Source organism: Amblyomma maculatum, chromosome 1 (assembly GCF_055883805.1).
Source record: "Amblyomma maculatum isolate TAMU_Amacu chromosome 1, ASM5588380v1, whole genome shotgun sequence".
Taxonomy (NCBI): domain Eukaryota; kingdom Metazoa; phylum Arthropoda; class Arachnida; order Ixodida; family Ixodidae; genus Amblyomma; species Amblyomma maculatum.
Window position 1 is genome coordinate 23430321 of NC_139344.1, and position 20085 is coordinate 23450405.

Here is a 20085-nt window from a genome sequence, read left to right on the forward strand (position 1 = left end):
ATAGCATTCTTGTTTACAGCGTTTAAGTACTACGGAAAGAATATCCGAATATTTTTGAAAGCGTCGTTCTAGGTTAAAGTTAAATGGCTGTGTCCTAACCTTTTTGAGGAGGTTATTTTTTTTCCTTATACAGTTTAGAAGGCTTTTGGTGATTCATGGGTTCCGCAAAACTGAATACCAAAGAGTGATGGGACTTATTGATGTGCATGATCTAATTATTTCTTTGAACTTCACGGAAAATTTACTGAGCGCGTTACTGGCGCATGTTTCTTGTAGTATCTATCCCAGTTAGTCTCAGTTACAATCTCAACAAACCAGCATCTATTAAATGATTGCGTATTACATATCCTGGGGGTCGCTTTATTAGGGCATTCGATTATCAGAAAAATAGGGTAATGGTCTGTGATATCAAAGTTGATAACTCCTGCGATCTGAGGCGTAATAACATTTGATAACACATGATCAATGAGGGTGCTTGAGCTTTGATGAGTGATGCGCATAGGTGACATTAATAATGACTCCAATCCATGGCCGAGCAAGAAGTCAGTGTATAATGAACAAGAGCTATCAGAAATGTTAGTTATATCAATATTAATGTCACCTAAGATGGCAATGTTCATGCTTTCACGATTCAAAATTTGAAGGATGACTTCTAGTTCACGACAAAAGTGCTCATAAGATGTGGAAGGTGAGCTATAGATACTACCAAGGATAGCGTTTTTGTTTGAAGCAAAAATGAATTTGTCAAATTCTAGCTAGATTGATTCGGACTTTTCTGTATGAAACAAGATGCCGTGATGGCATTTTATATAGCGTTAAGTTATAGCGTTAGAGATGAAGATTACAGATCCGCCATGCCGATCAGTTGACCTATGACAGTATTCATTTTGATAGCCGGGTAAAGCAAATAGCCTATCATTGTCAGATGACAGCCATGTCTCAGAAAGACAAATGAGTGAAAAGGTGTGATCAGCGAGTCTTAAAAAGTTTACTGAGTCATTGCAGTGCCATGATAAACTGCGAGAATTAAAATGAATAATAGACTTATTGGTATCAGCTGATTTAAGGAGAAGGCTTTTAAGGTGATCTAGTGAGTAGAACATGATGATTATCGATGTGTGGTGCACGGTTTATGTAAAAACAGGCAGATCATCAGCCCCAGAGATACGATAGACCTCACTTTCCTTGGTCTTCCTTGCCTTTATACGGCCATTGTCCACCCACACAAACTCCCAGATTTTGTTCTTTTTTCAAGGTTAGCGCTCTGTCAAGCCATTTGTTCTCTGGGGTTAGATGATCGTTCACATAGATGGGCTTGTCGTCGTTAACAGAGACCTTAATTCCAATCAAGCTCACGCTGATGCGTGCTTTTTTTGCTTTAGCAATAAACTCTGCCTTCTTGGTACGGGAAAAAAGCATGCTATGATGTTGCTGTCACTTTTCGCAGGAACTCGATGAGCAACTTCTAAGTCAGTGCTAGAAACTGGACAACCTATTTTCGATCCGATTCCTTCCAGGATTGCGACGTAGCTTTCCCCTGAGTCAGAGGAACTCCTTTAACCTCAACGTTATTTACCCTAGAGTATTGCTCCTGTACAGCGAATCGTTGTGCTAACCGCTTATTGCAACAGGCAAGTTCCTTATTTTCTTTTGTTAAGTCAGCTTGCTTGTTTTTCATTTCCTCATAGAGTTCATTGAGCATGGCAAGGCTGCTCCGCAATCGCACCACAGACGATAGATGCAACAATAATAAAATGAATTTATTCCAGAGTACAATCTTATACAGTATTTCATGGTAAAAACAAAATTCTGAAAACACAAATCACAAAGGTAGTTTCTAAGAAAAGTGCAAAGGTGCAAGACCATGCTGTTATAGTAACCAGTAGCTCACTTTGAAACGCTGTCAAGTGCGCAATATTTAAATACTGCCATGTTTTCTGACAGCGAACCACCAGTTCTTGCACAAGAACGTATGCAGCTACCCCAACTATATTCAAGCACGAGCACCTTTCACTGCTACCCTCTATTCCCTGCCTTTTCACATTTTTTGTTCCTTCTTAGAGTTGGTGAAAAGGTAAGCAGCACCTGAGGCATTTGATTATGTAGCCACTGACCATGCTGAGTAAAGTGCTACATGCGGTCATGTGTTTTAGCCATTCAAACTAACTCTTGCAAAAGAAACTCCACATAAACAAGCTGACTAAGCTGAAGGAGGAAGAAGCAATCCTCACAAGTCAGAAAAATCAGAACAAAATTAAGAATCAGTTCAGTTCAGTTCAGGCGTTCAGTCGTGTCCGACTCTTCGTGACCCTATGGACCATGTCACGCCACGCTTTCCGGTCTCTCACTATCTTCTTAACATCACATAGCTTCATCTGCAATGCCTCGAGAATGCCATCTAACCATCGCGTTCGCTGCCTACCCCGTCTCCGGCGACCCTCAACCTTTCCCAACATCAAATCTTTCTCCAGCGACTCCTCTCTTCTCATCAGATGACCAAAGTAGCTGAGCTTTAACTTTAGAATTTGACCCTCCAATGAGCAGTCAGGGTTTATGGTCGACAATATCGACTGATTTGATCTTCTGGCAGTCCAATTAAGAATAGTCTCCAAATAATCCTGATGCAGAGTTGGTTCTTTACATCAGCAAGTCAAATATATATCACATGCGCTAGATTTATACTTTAGCCATATAACCCTGCCATTCTTCCATGGCATCTACAGCATAAGCTGCAAGACCTTTATAACTTAGAGAATTAATTTAATTGCCATCTGGAGGAGGCAGAGAAAACGTGCAAGGGGGAAGGGAAAGAGACCGTCTATGGAATCAGCAGCAGGTTTCATGCCAGGCAACAATATGCAACGTTGTTTTTGCATTGCTGGCCTCTCATCAGTTAGCACATCCGTTCAGCTGTTACTGCAGGCCATGTCACTTTCAACCTCACCGCCATATACCAAGCCCTTCAGCACAAGTACACCACTCTTCTTTCTGGCTGCTGGCTTTGAATCTGTACCTGTGGGACACATTGACCAAATCATCAGCCAAATCTGTCCCCATAATTTCAGGCTATGGATGAGCCATTTCCACTATTTCCTACTTGTCACAGCAAAACATCATGCTAACCCTCACCCATTACGAAGCAGCCAGCAGGCTTGCCCTCCTGAACTTGCTTTGTCTACCCAATGACCCTGCAGACTTACTGATATAATTTTGACCAGCCTTCCTTTATATGTTCCTCCTTTTCTTTCTGTGCACTTGCTTTCTTGCACACTCTATTGTCTCCAGCACAATGCACTGCGAGCAAGCTCCCTGTCTGCACTATGTGGGGACTCCTGTAACGCCAATTCCATTGAGTCAAGCAACAATGACAAAGGGGACTGAGTGTAAGTTCATCACAAAGTGTCACATGTCTCACATCAACAAGAGCTACCATGCTCTGGGGCTTGTGAAGTCACTTTAATCCATGGCCAGGCTCACTGTTCAATAAATGTGGCCACTCTGCTTCTTGCGTCTCTGTGTGCCACACAGTTGGCAGTCACCAGCCATGGTGAGCAGGTGGCAAAGTGAAGGGAGAAATCCCTCTCCATTTTTCAGGGGAAAGGAAGGAGAGGCACGAGGGAAAGAGTGGGAAGCAATAAGTGACCTAGTGGTTTAGGAGCTTATGACGAAAGCAAAGCAATGCGCTACTGGAAGGTGATTGCCATGGGAAAAATATAGAAAGCAGCTTCTGTGCAGGAGGGGGTTACAACGAAGGCAGGGGAATGTACAACCAGAGAGTGGTACCATGGTGGAATGCAGGATTATATGGCTAAATTAAAGTTATACCAGCTTTCACTGGTCCGTGTGCTAAGCCAGTAAGCGCAGCTTTACTAACTTTTTTATGAACCAGGAGGGAGGAATTTGGGGAAGGAGGCAAACGTTACACCCTTTTGTCAATCCTCCCTTCTCCCCTTAGATCATTGCTCCATGTCCGTACACAATTTTTCCTGGTAACCCTGGTCTAGCCACTATCATGAAGGCCGATGGCAGCGAGAGAAAAAGTCTGGGCCCTGATGGAGCATAATGCCAGCCATACAGTAACAGTGACACACTGCAAGGAGCTAGGAAGAGCTTCATTTGCTCACTTGTGAGTATTGACCACCTCAAATGACCGTAACTTGGCTGACATATCCGTGTGTGGATATGCTACCTACAAGAAATGTATTAACCCACTACGGGCAAGGTAGGATTAGAATGTGTGTATAAAGACAAAATTTGTTCTCCATTAGTATTTCCCCTGAGATATGTTTACTGGGGTGAAGACAGATTAAAAGGAATAAAAGGCACTAAATGTTAAAGGACTATAGGCACCTAATATTTGTGTGCTTTCTTCTTTAAAATGTTTCATGCATGGATTAACGCGTGGTATCCCCCTCTGACCATTATATAATTTATAATTAATCTTGCTTCAGTTTAACGATGGCTGTGATGGGCAGCTGATACTTAGACCATGAAAGCATAAGAAAATGGCAATATACAACTGATCATATGATGTTTGTTGTCATTCCAGCATGTGAAGCACACGGACTTGTAGTGAATTAGAAATACGCATCAGCAATTGTACTATAATTTTTTCCATGCCTCATACTTAGCGGCCGTAGGCAAGCACCACACAGTAATACATGTATTATGATGTCCAACACATCATTTAAAATAAGAAAACATAAATAAATTAGGTGTTGATAGTTCTTTAACTCTTTCCTTACTGTGCCCATTAAGCATTGTTAGCCTGCTGATGATAACTTCGCGCAACGATTTTGTGAAGTCTTCCGTGTTACTTATGGACAAGCCGTGCCATTTGGCATGTAATCAGACAACTGAAGTTTAGTTTTCAATGTAATTTTCTTTCTTTTTTTTTTAATGGTGTTATTTTTTTAATGTGCCCCTAAGGCCCGGTACATCTTTCAGACCACTAATTATTACTTCTACATTGATTTCAGGGCCTTCCGCATTGCTTACGGCTATACTGTGCCATCTGGCATGTAATCAGACAACTAAACTTTATTTTCAATTTTGGCTTCTTTTCTCCTTTAAGGTGACATTTTTTGAACATATTTTGAACATATTTTGAAGGTGCATTAGTGTCCAAGTTGAAAACAAGAATGACCGATTCTAAAATGTTAAAAAATTTCATGACTTTGCCTAGTTTGTGGTTGATTTTGTCGACACCTCGAGCAGCAGCGTGTCTGAAATGGCTGCCTTTACTCTCTGAATTCAGTCATGACTGTGACGGAAAAGGAAACCAGGCTTGAACATTGGTGTCCACACGCCAGTTAATTTAATTTTCATCATTGGCCTTGTTTTGCGCATCCAGTTATTATTATTATTATGTACTTAGAACTTAGAACTTTAATATGTATATATTTTTTCACAGATAGTGGCCAATAAGACAACAAACTTTTTGTATATTTTAGAACAAGTTTAACATGCTTTTCTTTTTGGTACAAGTGTATTTTTACAAGTTTTTTGTGCAATATTTTTGCAAAATCTTGTGTTGAAACGCGTATTTCATGGTTCAAGCTTGTAATAAAGGTGAAGAAAAACAGCACGAAAACGTAGACGAGACCACACAACGTCTTCGTTTTTGCGCTGTTTTTCTTCACCTCTATTATGCACTAACTAGCCCGCCAAAATGCTCTCAAGCTTGTAAGCCTACAAAGCATGTTCATTTAACTTCCATTTCATGTGTTATGTGAAAAATTAAATCTATTAGCTCTTGCACACATAAAAAAGACTACCAAAACCTACTAAAAATGGCCATTTTCCCCATGGTAGGAAACGAGTTAATGAAGGTATTAAATGCCAAAAAAACCATTCAACCAATATTTAGTGATGAGTGTATGAAGCAGAAACACAATTCCTCTACGAGAAAAATTTATCATCTTAACTTGTGAGCTGTAGCTGCAAGAGCTAAATCCAGGCTATAAGACATGCAATACTTGAGGACTCGGGGTTAATTTTTGTGCTACTGCACAAGAGAATAATACATGGGTGCTTTGATATCAAAATGTGGTTATTATGGCCAGGAATTTAGTCACTGAATTTGTGCTCAAAAGGAGAAGGGCGTGGCTACCAAACCATTATGGCAAAAACTACACAAGACCGCTGAGACATAATGTCCATAACTGCCAATACATAACGTTTTTTTTTTTTTTGGCTCTTCCTATCATGTATGATACACTGCCAATCACTAATCAGAGATGTCAGAAGTGCTTTTTTGTGTACTACTAGAAATGGATACTGCTGTATCACCAATATATGCAAAAGGGGATCTTTCCCTCTGGGTATTTCCCTCCGTCTAACGTCTACCAAAATATGCTCACACAGTGATAAACCACAAATTCCAATCCAAGCCTTCAATTGAAGTTTTTGCAAAATTTATGAACTATTAAAAACTCAACAGTGAGTTTACTTCTGAATTTCCCTTATAGTAGTAAATATGAGCAACATGAATGATAAAATCAGCCAATATGAGCTTATAATAATAAATGCATACCTTATGTAGATTGTATCCTGATTCATAGATTATAGGAGGCAGAAGAACTAGAAAGAACATTGTTGGACTTAGTGCCTCTTCTTTCTGCAAAAAAAGAAAAAAGAAAAACGTTATTGGGGAGAGGGAGGGGGGGGGGGGTGCTTAAGTCACCTTAATAGTGAAATGCAATATAGCAGTAGAAGTGATGTTGCTGCTGTATATTTCTTTCCTTGCAATTCAATGTGAATGCAGCAGCTTTTTTTTTTGTCTGTCATTTTATTTTTTATATAAATAATTAGAGAAGGTTGCACATACAACCTACTGTCACCACATCCGGCACCTGCAAACTTGGCCATGTCACATTGTCTCATGATGTCGCGCACTTTGGCGACCAATCAGTGCTTGGTCACGTCACCTGCTAGAGCTCCTGCCAACTCAGCTATGGGATGTGGTCTCGTGATAATCACACAACCCAACAACCAATCATGCTTGGCCATGTCCCATGGTCTCGTGACGTCGACGTCACACACCCCATCCACAAATCAGTGCTCAGCAATCAGGTCTCATGGCCTTGTTACCAGAACGTCGATAGGTTGAGTGATCACATGACATCACAAGACATGTGACGTTTCTTGACCAATCAGAGAATTTCATTACAGAGAATGTGAGGTTTCTGGCATCACAACAGCTCAATGCCATAGCAATAATAATTTTGAGCACACAGAATCAAGTTTCACGCATGTCAACATGCTTGTCATAATAGACAAGTATATTTTAGAAATAAGGTTAAAACAGCAGCCACCTACCACACCACTGAGTGTACATATGAAGTTTTGAAGAACCATGATGCGAACAGAGTGAATAAGGAGAAACACATAAGATGTACATACATAAGACACACACATATCATAAAAACCCGGGTATAATACGAAGTATAATTTCGGGATAGCAAAAATGGGAAAAGAAGATTGCATCTGCGTATAATGCGAGCGAGGAAAGATCAAGAAAAGTATTTTTTACACTACATTTTGTGGTTTTTTTCGTGAATTGTGTGCGCTTTCACGCCCAACGCAACCCCGCACCAGACGTCGAATAGTGCCACAAACCGTCATGTGCAGGTGCTGGTTCGCTCCCGTTCTTGTGCTGACAAGCTTGGTCAAATATCCATAACTACAGAGCAAAAGACGAGACAAAGATGGAGGGAAGATGAAGGAGGGACACCACACAGCGCTGTAGTTATAGATCATCGATAACACCAACTCGCCCAACAACTGCTTTTGTCAAACTTGATTGTAGAATTTCACATCCAGTGAGGAGAAGAGCAGTTCAGATTTGCCCGGCAATCACGGAAGCCACAGGGTCCTTTTGCTGTCCTAAAATCGGTAGGCCGCTTCCAGCTCGGATGTGAGATGACAGCGCGTAAGCTATTGGCCATCACATGCAGCGCTTGTGCCTGTTCGTGCCTATCACTACGCGCAGTCACATAGCATGCGCATCCAGGACTAAGTGTCCTCAGATTCGAGGTTTCTTGATCGCTGTCATCCGGTACATGTATCATCTGCTGAGAGTCCCTTCATAGAGACATCTTTCTGTATAAAATATTTTTCGGTACCTCTAAACGCGTTCGGGATCCCGCAATTCTCAAAACTGTGACTGACGCACTGTTTGCTTTTGTGATGCAGTGGTACGCTGTTCTGTTTCCAAATGCGTAAGATAGCAGTTTGGAGTCTTGTGGCGTAAGCTAATTTTTTTTTTCTCTCTTTCTTCAATTGCAAAAATTAACACCACGTAAGTCATTTACTAGGGCCATTTTTTAACCTACACCAGCAACACTAGTGTAGCAAAACACCATTGAAGGTATTGGAGATTTCTACACCAGTGCAGCTGGTGTAAGGTAAAAAAATGGCCCTACTGTCTCATCTGGGTATGTGTTACCTTTTATGATGCACTTTGAAACTTATTTTGAAATGAATTCACAAACAAACGCTTTGTTAAATTTTGAAACTCTTTCAACCAAATTGAACTTTAAAAAACTTTCAAGTGCAAGGCAAAATTAGAAGTTTGGGTACTGTGCCATTGAGAGAATAAAATTACACCACCCCAAGGCATCACAAAAGGTATGGCCAATGTGTCCTTCAGTTTTGCATAGCCTGACATACATTGTTCGGCAACTTTATTGGAACCCTTTTGAAAAATTCTCCCGCCTGAACCGGAGGCATGTTTGCTGTGAAACCGTACTGAAAGCTTGCCCACTGTTGACCCTGTTGTTGCATAGTAAGTCTTACGGTGGTGCTTACCTGGTTTGGCCCCACAGAATGAGAAACCAGATCGTCTGTGACAAGACTGAAGGAGCGAAAAACGCAAACATCAATTTTCCAGCGAAGAGCAATGGTGGCCTCATCTAGCATCATTACGAAAATGTACCAAGCTTGCCTGGGCGCTTTAGAACCACGGCGCTTTCATCCAATGATGCCAGATGGTGCCATAACTGCATTTTTCCGGAAACTTGGCGTTCGGGTATTTTGCTCCCCAATCTCGTCGAACAGTTCTGGTTTTTATAATGCGTCGCCAAATCAGGTAAGCATCACACGGTTAAACTTACTACTTAACAAAAAGGTCAACAACATGCAATCTTTGGACACAGTTTCAGTGCAAATGAGCCTCCGGTTGAGGCAGGAGTATTTTTCAAAATAGTTACGATAAAGTTTAAAAACACTGTACAGCTTTGTACAGGCAAGTTGGTCTGCTCACTGTTACATGCGTATATGGCGCAAATTGATGAGAATGCTTTCAAGTGTAATAGACCTTATAGGAAATAATATTAATGCAAAAAAGGCTGCTTGCAAAAGATATGACTGCATGTAAACAAGGAAAAACAAGTAAAAATACTGCAATCAGACAGATGTTTTCTGATACCAATATACTCATGAGTAATGAAAAATGTAAAGACTTAGAAGTAGTATGTATTGTAGAACTCCGCTATGCTATAGTAAAAACTCTGATATAGTAAAATGAAACTGAAGTCCCCGTTCATCTTCCATAGACAACTGTACATTTTTCCCCCTTTATAGTAAAGACGTTTTTAGTAAAAATCGGTTATAGTAAAGTGCGCTTGGCCCCGGCGATGACTCACACGATATGATATCGCCGCCCACGCACTACCTTGAATCGACAGGCAGAGATTTTTGTATTTGAAAACAGAAAAACAACACCGAGTGTTCGTTTAAGTGGCTTCACCACCATGCTTAGCAGCATTCAGGAGAAGCCGACTTTACGAAGGTCTCGAAGCCGCGAGGGAAAGGACGCAGTGCATAGAAATAAAAAAAAGAAAGCAAAACTGTCTACAAACATAAAAAGGAGGCGGCGTGGTTCGTTCAGAAAGTAAAGGAGAGTAAAAGTGCGGCAAGAAATAGGGGAGGGGAAGAAACAGAAATAAAAAAAAGAAAGCAAAACTGTCTACAAACATAAAAAGGAGGCGGCGTGGTTCGTTCAGAAAGTAAAGGAGAGTAAAAGTGCGGCAAGAAATAGGGGAGGGGAAGAAACGGGCAAACATTCACTGCACTGCGCAGCATGAAGTGTCAGGTGGCGGAGGCAAAAAGTGGAAGTGCAGCGAGTATGGTCTTACAGCACTTGACTGCCACGCGCATTTATAATTTATTGCCTTTTAAAAGTCAGAAACAGCAAAAAGTGACATCATGTTCATGCAAGGTTTTGGTTTTCACATGAAATTGAACTTGGTTGCATTTGTAGCCACATTGTCCTTATGCTTACGAGGTACTTCCGCAAGTTGTAAAAACAGTTTTAAAAAAATCGCTCAAAGGGATGATAAAAGTAAGATGGAAGGTATTTCAGAGCTTTTTTTCATAAGCAACAAGAAGTTTTCAGTAAGTGCTTATTTAGCTACCAGACAGGATCTTCAGGACCATGTCATCACCAGCAACTGATATATAGTAAAGACCATGATATAGTAAATATTTTTACTGGTCCCAGTTACTTTACTATAAAGGGGTTCTACTCTATATGTGTGTAAGCTGCTCTCCCCATAACAAAACTGTATATGCCTAGTGACCAATTCAACATCACTGATGTACTAACATGTTCTCTTTTGCCTTCAAAAATGTGTGCCGAAACGTAAAGCTAGCATGCTTGGTGTGGAGCCTTTGTCTCTTGTATCTTCTTCAAAGCTTCTATTCATCACCTCGCACTAGGTTGTCAGTCGAAGGCTGTCGATATCGCGAAGCAACCGTGCTCACCTCTCGCTCCTGGCGTCATAGTCAAATTTTGAAATGAGTGGAGGGTGAAAAAAAACTCCTATGCTTGAGATCCTTTGTTCAAACAGTGGGTCCGCTATCTGTTGCGACTTCAATGAAAGCTGTCTATTATTCTCCTGTTGCATTTGCTACATCGAGTCAAGTTTCAGGGGTGCACACCACTACCTCTCCATAGTGAGGGGCATTATTCCATCATAGCCTACCTCACTGCTATCAGCTGCAAGCAAAGATGGTTGCACCACATTTCCCCCTCTCTATTTAGCTTGTCTTCTACAAGTTGCAATTTTTATATTGTCTGGGCCACTGACATTGATGGCCTTAGCGCGCGATTGCTTCACAGTCCAAATGCCCAGGACTGTAGACTAAAGCTGTGGCTCTTCACAGTCGAATTCCGAGGGGAAAAAAGAAGACATCCATGTATTGTGCACTGCGTATGAGAAAAGTTTGTGCCTAGACCCATATTTCAAGCTTTAATGCACTGTCAAGACAGTGCTGAGAACAGTCAAGAAGTACTGAGAACAGTAGTGCTTTTTCATCTCTTCATTTGATTAATATATGTTAGCTAGCAACAAATGGGGGACACTAAAACGTGCATTTGTCATTATCTATGTTATGTTCTGCTATGTGCATAACCAAAATAAACCACCATGTTCATTCCCTTGGCTAGGAAAAAAAAAATGACACAGGAGGTGTGTCACTCCAGGAAAAACCTGTCACTGAATGGGTTCTGAAGTAAAACTTTTTGTTGGACTAGTAGGTCCATTATGATAAGAAAAAGTTCGGCGCAAATGAAGTAGTCCAAAGGCAAAAAGAAGAAGGGACATACTGAATGGGTTAAAGGGCACCTAGCACCCTCTGGTCACAGGTATGGGTATACTCTGGCTGTTGTGAGGCGTTCTTCCATGAATGTGCTGTTGCAAGAATTCTGCAAACACTTTCTTTAAAAAGCTTGCTCACAGTAAAATGCAGGCATCAGAATTAAGCCCTTCACACAATGCTGTACAGCCTCCCCAAGTGACATTCCTCTTTCTCCTCACCCTCAGAGAAGGCAGAAACCTACATTAGAGATCATATGTCCTATCTTTACCTGTACTGTGCCAAATGTACATCTACACCTGTTGCTAAGAGGGAGTGGAACATGGCAGTGAATATATATTGCACTATGTTGAACATGATTACCACAGTGGATTCAAAATGGTCATACACTAGCACATTCATGGACACCACATACCAGATAGAAACCATGTACCAGCAGGCATGGCCTCCACAAAACAGGCAGTAAAACCGCAATACAAAAAGAAACCAACCAACGAACGGGGCAGATTACACAACACCAACAAAGTGTAAACAAACTACTACACAGTAAACTGCTAGCTTCTTTGTTGAGAAAAGTGCACATAAAAGAGTGAACAGAGCATTGAAGGTATACTGACACTGTGAGAAAACAATGTTTTTCCAGAGGAGACGCTGCTGTATCAGTCTTTGGAGTACCACGAGTTCACCCACAAACTAGGTCGATCAACCGAAGAAAAGGTTTGAATTTCTGCTACACAGCACCTACCAATATTATGTCACAAGTAGAAGAAGCCTGCGGCAAGACTGGCCAAGTCTTAGAAGGAATACAAGTTAGCTCTGAATTTCTGGTTACCACTGTGTGCAGGCCCTCAATATTTTGAGCAGCATAGATACCTGCCTAATCAGGGCAATGACCTCGTTTACTTGCAATATCCAAACTTGTAAGGGGCGCTTTCGCATAAGTATAACTCCACTTTTTGCTCAGAAGTAATATATATGTCAAACTTGAGCATCGTTTTTTTCTCATATTTGCGAAGCCTAAAGCACAAACCCTAGTGCAAGGATTTGCGGCAAGTTAAGTATGTTACAGTGAAGCACCTTTGTAAAGTAGCGCAAAAACTAAATGAAGCTAACTTTTTACCTGCCAGTTCCCAAGGTGCTGGCTTGATATCAACTTCATGAGGAGGCCTATCAAGGCACCTGGGAGCAGAAAAAAAGAAAGGAACAAGTCAAATCATACAAAAGCTCAACAATATTATTATATTACAAGCACAAACTTCAGCTCATTAGTTTTATTACAATGCCTTAAAGTAGCTGTAGGGTGAAATAAAAGCTTCAGCAAATAAAGCAATCAGACTTCTATAGCTTCATAATATGATCATGAACAACTTAGTACTATGGACCCTTTGCAACATTTTAGAAGCCAGCTTCTCGACATGAGAACCGCTCTTTCGTTACAGCAGCCCAGCAGGTTTTGCGGCTGAGAATAGCATACAGAGTTGCAGAAGTCAATAGAATAACGTCCCAAGCACTTCCTGCCGGCATCTGCTATGCGTTTTTGTCGCAAAAAAAAAAAAGAGATTAAGCACAGCTATGCCAAACCACTGCCAAGAATCTCTAAGGAAGCATGAAATGCAGCTGTACCAAGTTGCTGCTCACCAGGCATGTCCATTCCTTAGGACATTCCTTAGGACGCGCTACATCACGATGCCAAAGGGGTTATCACTACGTAGAACACTGACTGTCAGAGTTATGAAAGACGTCTATATTGTATATTGGGCATTATCTCCCAAGCTGTAGCGCACACAAGACGAGGGACTGAGAACCAGAGAACACACACGTGCGCTAACTCCAACAACTTTATTTGGAAAAACAGCACCTCTATATACACACAGTACATCATCGTGATCTCACAAGTCATGTACGGAATCAGCAGGAACTAAGGTAACCTATTTCTTTTTTTGAAAGATTAACAGAGGGGGTACTCATGCATGCACTTCCTAATCTGGCTATCTGCGTGCATGCCTGAGTACCCCCTCTGTTAATTTTTCAAAAAAAAGAAATAGATTACCTTCGTTCTTGCTGATTCCGTGCTTGACTTGTGAGATCACGACAATGTACTTTGTGTATATACAGGTGCCGTTTTTTCCAAATAAAGTTGTTGGAACTTAGCGCTGTGTGTGTCCTCTCGTTCTCAGTCCCTCATCATGTGTGCGCTACAGCTTGTATGAACCAACAAGCCAAAAGTTCGACATTATTGGGCATTATCTCTTTATTAAAATCACACCTCACAGCAGAAGTGACCAGAATTTTTAGAGCAAATGTGAGGAAAAAATAGTCAAAGAAACAAACGGGATGCAAAAGGCAGGACTTCATGAAAGTTTCCTCGTTAATTCCATGCTATAAACAACTTTAGGATGAAAACCAGTGTGTAGCTCTTCCAATAGCCTTGCAGGTATGCTTAAAATATCATTTTAAGTTTTATTCTTACAAAAACTGCACGTATGAGAGAAAAAGAAAGTGAAAGTAGCTCACTAAGCATGGCTCTATGAAAGCACATGAAGAGAGGCAGCAATAGGATCAAAAATGAGACGTCTGACCATTCTACTCAAACAGCAGACAGAGTCACGATTTGTTTAACAGAGCGGCATGAGAATCAAATGCAAAGGAAGACTATGTCATCAAAAAAGAAGACAAGTCAGAAAAATAATCTTTTTTTTTTTGTTCTAGGTGCAATCCTGTTCATAACTTAGCTCATTTTGTTTACTTTAGAGCTAACACAGGAGTTAATTACTTTTAATAATGAATTGCATAGCAAAAGGTTCTACAACATTTTATATACAAGCTGCAAGCCGATCTGTTATCAGAAAATGGATTACATAGTTGTTACAATGCATGAGAATAGTGTTCAGTACCAATTTGAGGGACTGTATTAGAGGAATCAGCAGATTAACGAATAAATGTGCACATATTTTAGCACAAACTCTGCATTCATTCTTGTATCATTAAGTTTTATCCCAAATGTGGCCTATGTTGCAAAAAATAATAATTAAGCAAACTGCTTACCTATAAGAACAACGACAACGCTTTCAGGAAGAAATTCAAAATTGGCCTGAATCAAAAAATGGATCATCAATATGCACACCGCTGGAATAGAAAAATGCCATGTTAGTCTCTCATACAATGCAACGTTTGTTTTTCTCCTTTTGTCCACAAAAGAACACTACACATGCACATTAGGTCATGTAAAGAGGGCTTGGCAACAGCTGCAGAACAAAATCAGATGTTACAGTAAGGGATGACTGCAGACAGACACCTTTCGCACACCAGAGGTGTTCCTGTTAATAAAAAGAATTGAAGAGCAAGGCTTACAGGAGACATGACAGAAACAATTACGGAAAGATAGGTACACCAAGAGCCAAACTTTCAAATTAAATATACTGTGAGCCTCAAAGTCAAACCTCATTCAATAAGTCACAAGTAACAACAAAACAAGACTAATTGATCTCACAATCACCAAAAAACACTTCAGTGTAACCACGCATTGGCCTAAAGCACTGTATTGTTGGATTTAACATCTTGAAATGAGTCATGGGCTATGACGAAGGGGCAGATTTAATGAGGAAACAGTCCCTTCCCGCAAGAGAAATACTTTACATAGTAAAATCATGCTAAACCTCTTTTTTTTTTTATGAAACCGGCCAAAAAAAAACACGATTTCAAGGGGACAGCCTTTCCCCAGCAGCCTCTTTCAGGATCGATCCATAAATCTGCCTCTGCTAAAAGGGAAAAATTTTGGAGGGCTCCGGATAATTTAGACCACCTGGGAGTCCGTGCACAGCACACATGCACACAGCACATGGCCATCTTTTGCATTTTGCCTTCAACAAATCACGAACGCTGCAGCAGAGATTGAACCCATACTTTCCAGTCGTATAAACGAAGTTGAGCAAAATGTGCAAAATAAACGAACCAGCGACATAACAAACAAAAATTTGAATGTCATGCTTGCCTTAAGAAAGCAAAAGTCCCAGTACATAACCAGAAAAAAGTGTTATTCTACCAAGACCACAAACGGTAAGTTCACATGTCCAAACCTAGCCTGATTAATGTGCCATGTACACTTTTGTCAAGAATTTAGAGCCTAAAGGTTTTGCTCCGAGCCAGTTCAAGAGCTCCTATGCAGCATCCATGGAAGTCCCAAGTTTGGAGAGGCAAGGATGAGAGTTTTTCTCACTGTACACAGACTTAGAACACTGGCGATGCGTTAAGTGCCACTCAGCAAGGTCTGGAAATAAACACTGTGGGCTGTATATTTTTGTCAAAGGGTGCACAACCATTCTGAGGAATATACATCACAACAGGTTTGCTCCCAAGTCATGCAGTGAGACATCTTTTGCATCAACTTGAAGTCTGTCAATAATAAGTAAAAATATTTTCCTCGCACTTTTGAAGCTCAGGAGTGACATGGGTGATAAAAGAGGTTTACTATAAGGCCCAGCAGCAAAATCGGTGACCTATACATTCCTGACTAATGTTATACTAATGTACCTACAGCCATATCATACCATATGACCTTACATACCAAAACAGCACACTACCCTTGCTATGATATTAATTTTTTTTTTTCCTTAATGACCTAACATCTTCCTCTTTTTCACACATGGACAGATCAAGCCAAAATAGTAATAAGACACTGCCTTGCCCAATCAGCACTGGAGCTGAGACAGAAAAGATCTCACTTCAAATTCAAGACTGATATGCACTGTTTAAAATGACATCAGAAAATGTTTACCGGTGAGAAATGACATCAGATCAATGTGCTGAGTGCAACATGATCAGGTTATTAGCTTTTGTTTAATATTGTACTAACTCACAATCTATTGTATATGTAACTTAACAATTTTCGAAGACGAAGTTTCTTCTATCGCTGACTTAAATATTAAGGAAATCAGATGCTGCAATCCACTTTATGCAGTAACACATTTGGCACTGGAACATGCCTAATACATGTGGTAAGAAAGATAGAAGCCTTATCACATGCAAGCCTCACATGTGAAGGAGATAGTTCAGCAAGCAAAGTAGACTGAATTAGCCATAGGTAGGGCAAATATGAGTACCCAACCACATATTTTCAATATCCCACTTTTGTGTGTCAAATGACATCACCAGTTCACTCAGTCTGCAGAACTTACTCTTCAGAAGCTCGAGCTTACGGATGATTGTTGTTTTTTTGTTCCAACTACAAGCAAGGACAGTAATGATTGCATATGTGCTAAAACAAGGGCATAAGATTTTTTTGCAGACTTTAAGCACAAACAAGCTGCTGTTGTCAAACATAAGGCCCTGTAAAGCTGTTAAACCAGATATGCAAATGATTGTACTAGTATGCTGTACCAATTCACTTTAGTTACACTACCCAAAATGGGAATTTACACACCTATAACACTGAGCGCAAAGAAGATGGTCATGCTAGAGTGATGCTCTTCTTCTGCAGATTCCTTCTGTGGAAGGACTGGCTCTGGTGGCTGGGCAGGAAGCATAGATGCTGTCACAGCAATCGTTGAAACATTGCTGTCTGTTCCATTTGATACGGACATTGTTCTGCAGCAGGTAGACAAAAATAGTCAGGAAAGCTAAGAACTCCATAACCAGAATTTGATTTTTATAAGCTGGAGCTGCATGAGGCAAACAAAGGAGAGCAGTAAGTATATTTCAACCAGCAAGGATTCTTGTACAGGTATGGACGTAAGTAACCGGAGTACACTTTTCTGTTCAAATTAAAATTACGCCTTCTCCACTGGAGGTAAAAAAACAATATTTGTCCAAGTGAAAGGGCACTGGCGTCTACTACCGGTTTGCACATACCACGACTGCCAGTTTCAAACATGCAACGCATGCAAAAATTTAGAAGGAAATAGCGTGCTTTGTTTACTTTTTGTCTGCACTGGTACATGCAACAAGTTTCTGTGTATGGGCATATTTGAATTTTTTTTCCACAGAGTCCAGGATCAAAACCCCAAATCAGTTCTCAGTAGCTGGTCGCCACAACCACTAAGTGAATGGGGCAGGTAATCATTATGAGCCAAAGTAGGACATTATAAATTTTTTTTTTTTTAAACAAAAATGCCAGGCATACATAAGAAACCATTCCTCCACAGAAGTGTAGAACAATACAGACATGGCACTTCTGGCTGCACTGTCACCAGCTTGACAGTCACAGAAAAACTGTGTATAGGAATAGAAAACAGACAAGTTGCAATATCTTTATTCCTGTTTGTTTTGAATTCTCTATGACCCTCTTTCCCGTCTTTGCTCCCTCCGTAAACATGAAACAAGGCTAACATAAAGCAAGCTTTGATAAGCTGTAGAGTGCGCTATGTTGGGTGAGTTAGTGATACATACTTAAGCAAAGGAAATGTGCAAATTAAAGACACGGACACCCGTCCTTGTGATCTTCTCGTCTGTGTCTTTATTTGTGGATTTCCCGCTTAAGTTTGATGAGATGTTTTGCAAATGTTTGCACCAATCTGCAATGCACTTTACATTTAGCGAAAATATTTGACACAGGTATCAAAGCAGCAGCCAGCTACTTGAACTAAAGCTAGCACTCGAAAATCTCTCACAGAAAAGTGTGCGCCTACGTTTGATTAAGTTGAGGATGGGATTTCTTTTTTTTTCTTTTAACAGGGTAATCTTCTCACAAGTCATAACTAATTAACTTTGTGAGTTAAATAAAACAAGAGTTACTGGCATTTGCACTGCAGACGTACAAACCTGCGCCCTTTTGCGCTGCCGCAATTAGCGCACACAGTTCTTGGAACGCCCATAGTCCATGTTTTGCCGACGGCTAACCGAAAAGAAAAATATTAGGGAAGATTCTTAACCAGCTTATATGCATGAATTTTATATACATCTACACAGTAATATGAGACGATAGATATAGTATTCTCGATTTCAGTTACCTCTGCCAATACACATAGCCAATTATTGCCCGAGTTACAGCACGCGACCTTATATGCCTGAGATAAGTCAGCTTACACATTGGCCGCTGTGCTCGACGAACTACTACTTGACGTTCGTATTGATGACATCTGAGTCGATGTCTGCGGAGTTTTTTCAGATGCCGATTCGCAAGCAGGTGCAAGCCACAGCATGACTAGAACAGTCGTCACAATTTTCACACAAGTCATGACGACACCGGACTCCATATGCAGCCGCATATCTTCACTTGGGTGGTTGACGACGAGCACGGTGCTAAGGCTTGGCGATGTCTACGACTTCGGGGGCTTTCCAGTGCTTGCGCTCAACCCATATTTAGGACTTCAGACGAGATTTCGATGTTGTGAACAGCTCAAAATCCGGTAGAGCTCAAGCAGTGCAAACGGAAGTACCCCGGCACATGAGCTGTAAACGAGCAGCACTGCTTGACGGGCAGGGTCAGGTCACAGGCAGCCAGCCAGCCAGCCAGGTCTACTATGCAATGCAACCGACAACGAGAAAGTCGGCCGCTGCCCTTCTGCAGCTGTCAGTTCTCCAGTACAACCGCTCTTATTTCAGCGAATCATGTCACCATGTATACCTACTCCACTACATTACAGTGGCTAGAATAGGGGAAGTGTGCGGACCGCGCTGCCGACTCTGAAGCCCTTCCGTGATGCTCCGGAGCGGGAGATCCAGGGGGCGCTGACAAACGCTTACACGACTTTACTTACACGTCCGCTCACTGCGTGTCGTCTGCTCGCCGCGCGGTTAATCAGCCGCGTCTGAGACATCCCTTCAAGATCCGATGCATACTTTCTGCTCTTACTGCGACCTCCACTTTTACACGGCATCTTTATTTATTTGGCAACTATCTAAGTCATGCCGATGTAATTTTATTATTCTATGCAGCGGCCATTTTTAAGCGGAAGAATTACAGCCAGCATTCTAAGCGGGATTTCGCCGGGGTGGCTTTAAAACCTCCTTTGAGCAATCACTCCAAGAAAAACTTGCCGCCAGTAACTGCCACCAGACACGGGCCGAGGTAAAAAGATTAACTTTGCTGGCCACAGTGCTAGATAGACCACTCCACAATTTCGGTACTCAGTTTTCTTTTCTTTTTTTTTTTTCACGTATTAAGCTGCCAGTCTTTCAAGCTGCGCTTTGATCGAAGGTCGTTGGCTTCATCCTATATCACACAGTGGCACTAAAGACGTTAATTAGGTCTCCTTAATCCTAATGAAAACCCAAGGAACTATTTAGGTACTTAGCTAAGCGTGCCAAGGCATGGCATAACAAAGCTACAGGAGGCAATACTTTTCTAAACATGAGCTGTAAACATTGCATGTATATCCGTGCTAGTAAACCACACCTGAATTTTTTTTCACCATGAATTTTGTTGTTTTCCGAATAGATAAGTGAGCAGCTGAAGAATAAGTTAGGGATAGTAGTAATTTTGTTTTCGCAGTTACTGTCTAGCTTCGCTACTGATTTTGCCTGGGCTGCTTAATTTGGCTGTTTTTC

The 20085-nt window shown here is 41.0% G+C and overlaps 1 protein-coding gene across 2 annotated transcripts in view; it reads right to left on the bottom strand.

Annotated features, from left to right (window-relative positions):
* Nhe1 (Na[+]/H[+] hydrogen exchanger 1) overlaps positions 1–19175 on the bottom strand; it is a 52300-nt gene extending 33125 nt beyond the window's left edge. For both annotated transcript variants that reach the window (XM_084587860.1, XM_084587859.1), the window contains exons 1-5: positions 18622–19175; positions 17021–17184; positions 14647–14727; positions 12722–12780; positions 6536–6619 (exon numbers count right to left, since the gene is read on the bottom strand). In XM_084587860.1, coding sequence (XP_084443986.1) covers positions 6536–6619; positions 12722–12780; positions 14647–14727; positions 17021–17184; positions 18622–18803 — 570 coding nt within the window. In that variant the 5' untranslated portion in view covers positions 18804–19175. The remainder of the gene's footprint in view (positions 1–6535; positions 6620–12721; positions 12781–14646; positions 14728–17020; positions 17185–18621) is intronic.
* Positions 19176–20085: the final 910 nt, after the last annotated feature.